Source organism: Hylaeus volcanicus, chromosome 6 (assembly GCF_026283585.1).
Source record: "Hylaeus volcanicus isolate JK05 chromosome 6, UHH_iyHylVolc1.0_haploid, whole genome shotgun sequence".
Lineage (NCBI taxonomy): Eukaryota > Metazoa > Arthropoda > Insecta > Hymenoptera > Colletidae > Hylaeus > Hylaeus volcanicus.
In genome coordinates this window covers 13,731,129-13,735,181 of record NC_071981.1, presented here as the reverse complement: position 1 = coordinate 13,735,181, position 4,053 = coordinate 13,731,129, and the positions used below count along the sequence as shown (strand labels likewise).

Genomic DNA, 4,053 nt, shown 5'->3' with positions numbered 1-4,053 from the left:
GAAGTCTAACAGTCTAGTAATTTGGTGATCGAGTAGTCTAGTATCTAAAGGATGAGTAGTCCAATGTACTAGCAGTCTAGTGGCCTTTTAACCAGGTAGTCTAGTATCTCGTGAACGTGTAGTCTAATGTGTTAGCAATCTAGTATCCTAGCAGTCTAGTAGTGAATCTACTCCATCGTCGAGAACACCAGATCAGAGAACAAACGAAAAGCTAGAAAGGAGTAATGTTAAACGTTTACTAGAATTCTCGAAATCCTCTATCTTCTGAAGGACGATCTTCTTGTCCTCGTCGCAGAGATCATCCCAGCCGCTGATGTCCTCTGCGGGGTCGTCTATCCTCTTGGTGGTGGCTCTCTGCCTCGCAAACACCTCGAACAGGCAGGTCACGTGATGCCACGCCTTCATCTTGCCCTCAGTGAACGGATTCGCCATCAGCTTCGCGATCCTCACCGAATTCTTATCGATGATGCACTTACACTTCTTGCATTTCGCGCGGCCGGTTACCGCGCGCTCCACCGCGAACGGCTTTTCCTGTTCTCCCTCCTCGTCCGACATCGTCTGAAATAGCCAACCAGCATGGAAACTCAGCATGCGATTATTCGTGAATATCGTCGTCGAATGGTAACATTCGAATAATTATATCGGAACAGTGGAATTCGAATAACGACATAAACGTAAAACCCAGAAATGGGTGATTAGGATTTCTCGTTAAGGAACTAAAAAAAATTAATTCCAAAGGCGACCCATCGACAAAATTATATTTGAATATGATTCGATAATTTGGCGAGGTTCGAAAATTCAATACCTCGACGGATGTTGAATTATCTAATATTCAACAGTCTCCAAACGAAACTTAAACTTCGTAGAAATTTTCGCACGTTTTACTCTGGCAAATCTACCATGTTAAGATCTATGTGTCTATGATTTTGCTGTACATTATTTTGCCATTCATTTATTCATCCTTGACCAGGGAAGGCATTAGCTCCAAATAATAATACTTCTGTCGACTAGCTACTTACGTTTTCAGTTTGGCTATTATAAAGAGTCGCGCGAACGGAGAGACACTTAAACTTTGTAATTCCAAAGTCGTCGTGAAAACAATCAGTCTAAAATTTTTTTTAAACAGTGGTGTCTCGTTCAGCCCATTGTCGTCATATTCCAAACACACAGACCGAAAACAAGTTGTAATACGAGATAACAGAATCCTTCGTTTTAAGGTTTAGCGCAAAGAGCAGGATTACTTCGAAATGTTTCCTTGTTTTCCACTCGTAGGATTGGAAAACATGAAAAAAGAAGTAGGAAAGTAATTTAGAAATGTTCTGTGAAATGTTCCCGTTCTGGCGAAAAATTAATCTGTTTGGAATTATAAACAAACGGGGTCGCAAATTCTCGAGGGCACTTGAGTACTACTTCGAAACCCACCCATTTGCTTTGCTAGTTAGTAAATGTGCCCTCCATGTTTATTTAAGAGATTTATCTAAATTGCATGATACGTTTGATGTTTCTTAAGAAATTTTTTATTATTAATGTATACATACGTATAGTTTATTCATGGACGTATTTATAGTGACTTGATCGGTATCAAACCAGCCATTTAATTTAGACAAATTTCTTCGATAGACATAGAAAGTATAAATATTCCTAAGATTACATGTATTTGAAAGATTCGAATAACTCTAGTTACCCGTATTCGATGAATGAAGAATAACTATTTATTTGAAGTAAATTTATTCAACGAACGGTTTATCTTTGGCTCGACTATGTAGTTCGACCGAAAACTTTAACTAGTAGAGTCTGAAATTCTTTCTGCCGATCGCGAGCGTCACCTAAACGTCGCGTCCCTCCAGCGCTAGTGGAAATCGACGATAATGCGTCGCGCGTCTGACCATTGCCTTACCTCTACCACTTACGCGATTCAATCCCAAGGATTACAGAAGCTGAACGGCTCGAGAAAGTTTATCAAAAATTCTTAAACTCTCGAGTTTCGTTTCTATTTCAACACAAATTTATTGTACCATTCTCGGCCGTGGAACTAAATTAATATAATTATTGTCATCGCTAAAGGAGACCAGCAATTTTTCCCTGAATATCAAAATAAACAGATTCCTTTGACCGAAAAAGAATTGCTCGACCTAATCACGTACCCTTGACCTTTTCTAATTTTCGAAAGCGGTTACGTTTACTACGTGCGTCACGTTGATGAAAAATAGGTAGAAAAAAAATCGCAGAGACGTCGGGAGATTACAATTTCGAAAAGATTGGTGGAAGAGCGACCCGATTGGTCAGACATTGTTTGGAAAACGGCGATAAAAATCGCGATTGGAAATAAATCAGCCGCCGCTCGACATTTCCATCGCGTTCGACCTAACGAGCCGTGACTTTTCATCAATTTTTGCTCCGCTTCTACCCTAATGGATCTAGTGGCTAAAAATGACTGCTATAATTAAACTGTTCGACAAATCCAAAATAGGCAGGGTTTAAATGTCAATGAGTGCATGAACATAATAGAATGAAGACAAATGGCATAACATTTTACTGACTCTTGTAGACAAGACTGTCCTGAAACTTTTTGATTCGTCATAAGGGGAATGTAGGTTTAATCTTTGGAATTACAGAATTAACTAATTGTAAGAGAAATAGTAAAATAGTAAAATAGTGTACGTTAGTTGGGAATTATAGAGTCCTTTCGTGAACTAGGAAAATTGTTAGAAGACGAAGAGGATTTATTAAACCTTTGCACTCGAGGCCTTTTTTCTGGTATCTGCCAGCAACTCGAGATGTTTCTTAACATCCTATTGCCATGAATTCTAAGCTATCTAGATTTGAGAATAAGGTCACCTTTACCTCGCCGACAATCATTTTATCGACACTTCGAGCTCCAAAGAAATTAAACCTAAAGAAACATTAGGTATTGTAGATTTGCTGCGTGTAACCTAATGCTGACTGAGAGTCACCTCTCGAGTGCAAAGGGTTAATCTTTCGATAATTTGTCAGCAGAAGTGTATCGAGTTACAAAGTTGTTCTCTATTCTCCATATTCGATACAAAGTTCTACAAAATTGTCGTACTAGCACCAGTTGGTGATTTCTGTCGGTATTACGAGTCTATGAATGACGAAGAAACATAACCGACAAAATATAGGAAATAGCACCGAATATGCATTGGCTGCAGTTAGTATTGCTTTGTTTATCATCGACGTTCCGGTTTCCCGAGCCGGAATACGCCTTCGGTGTTTGCATTAATCTTTTACGAAAGCTATTTATACCTATTAATCCTCTTCTATGCTTTCGGTAACATCGTCCCCTCTATACAGGATTTTGACCCATGTTTATACTGTGTCGTCGTAGGCCAAATCCTGAGCTGTACTTCCCTGATTGGAAAGTAAAACTTAGGGACGACAATAGCGCACGGAGCTCCAATTTCCAGCAATAATTAAAATGTTGCGCAATATCGCGATAACAAACAATCGAAGTTCCACCGCGAATACGGAAGTTCCCGCGTATCGTAAATCCGCGGTGTCCGCTAATTTCCGCGAGCAGCTATCTTCGTCGAGAACTGGCTCGCATCTTTGGGAACTTTGTCCAAATTGTGTCGAAAGTTATCGCCCACGCCCAGACGTTTCTCGTTTCGCCAACTTCTCCATTTCCAGCGCGGTATCATCAACACCTTTCACGCTTTTATCGCCGCCGCCACCGTAAAGAATTCAACTTTCACGTGACACTCGGTAAATAACCTCCTTGTTTACCTTATTCAGTTTTTTTCATTTGTTTGTTATCCCTATCCGAATCAATTTGTTGATCGTTAAATTGTAGATCGACGTTTAACTGCAGAGGGGAAGTAGCTGTATTTTAAAGTAGCTATTCCAAAGATTTATTTAATGTAGGATTTTAACAAAACTTCGCTTGATTGTTATTTCATTAAATATGAATCATACGAGCCTATTTCGATTTAAATTGACCATCACAGTTTCGTGAAAACGGATATAAAAATTTTGTAATTTTAACATGGACTCTTATGGAACTTGCAAATTTTCACGCGAATTTGTTCAATTTAA

General features: G+C 39.2%; 2 protein-coding genes across 2 annotated transcripts in view; one reads left to right on the top strand and one right to left on the bottom strand.

Moving 5' to 3' along the window:
• Window positions 1-4,053, bottom strand: part of LOC128878058 (DNA ligase 3) — a 63,078-nt gene that overhangs the window by 34,577 nt on the left and 24,448 nt on the right. The window contains exon 2 of the mRNA XM_054125886.1: window positions 240-558. Coding sequence (XP_053981861.1) covers window positions 240-555 — 316 coding nt within the window. The 5' untranslated portion in view covers window positions 556-558. The remainder of the gene's footprint in view (window positions 1-239; window positions 559-4,053) is intronic.
• The window catches only part of LOC128878068 (uncharacterized), a 35,308-nt gene that overhangs the window by 8,145 nt on the left and 23,110 nt on the right, over window positions 1-4,053 (top strand). The window lies entirely within an intron of this gene.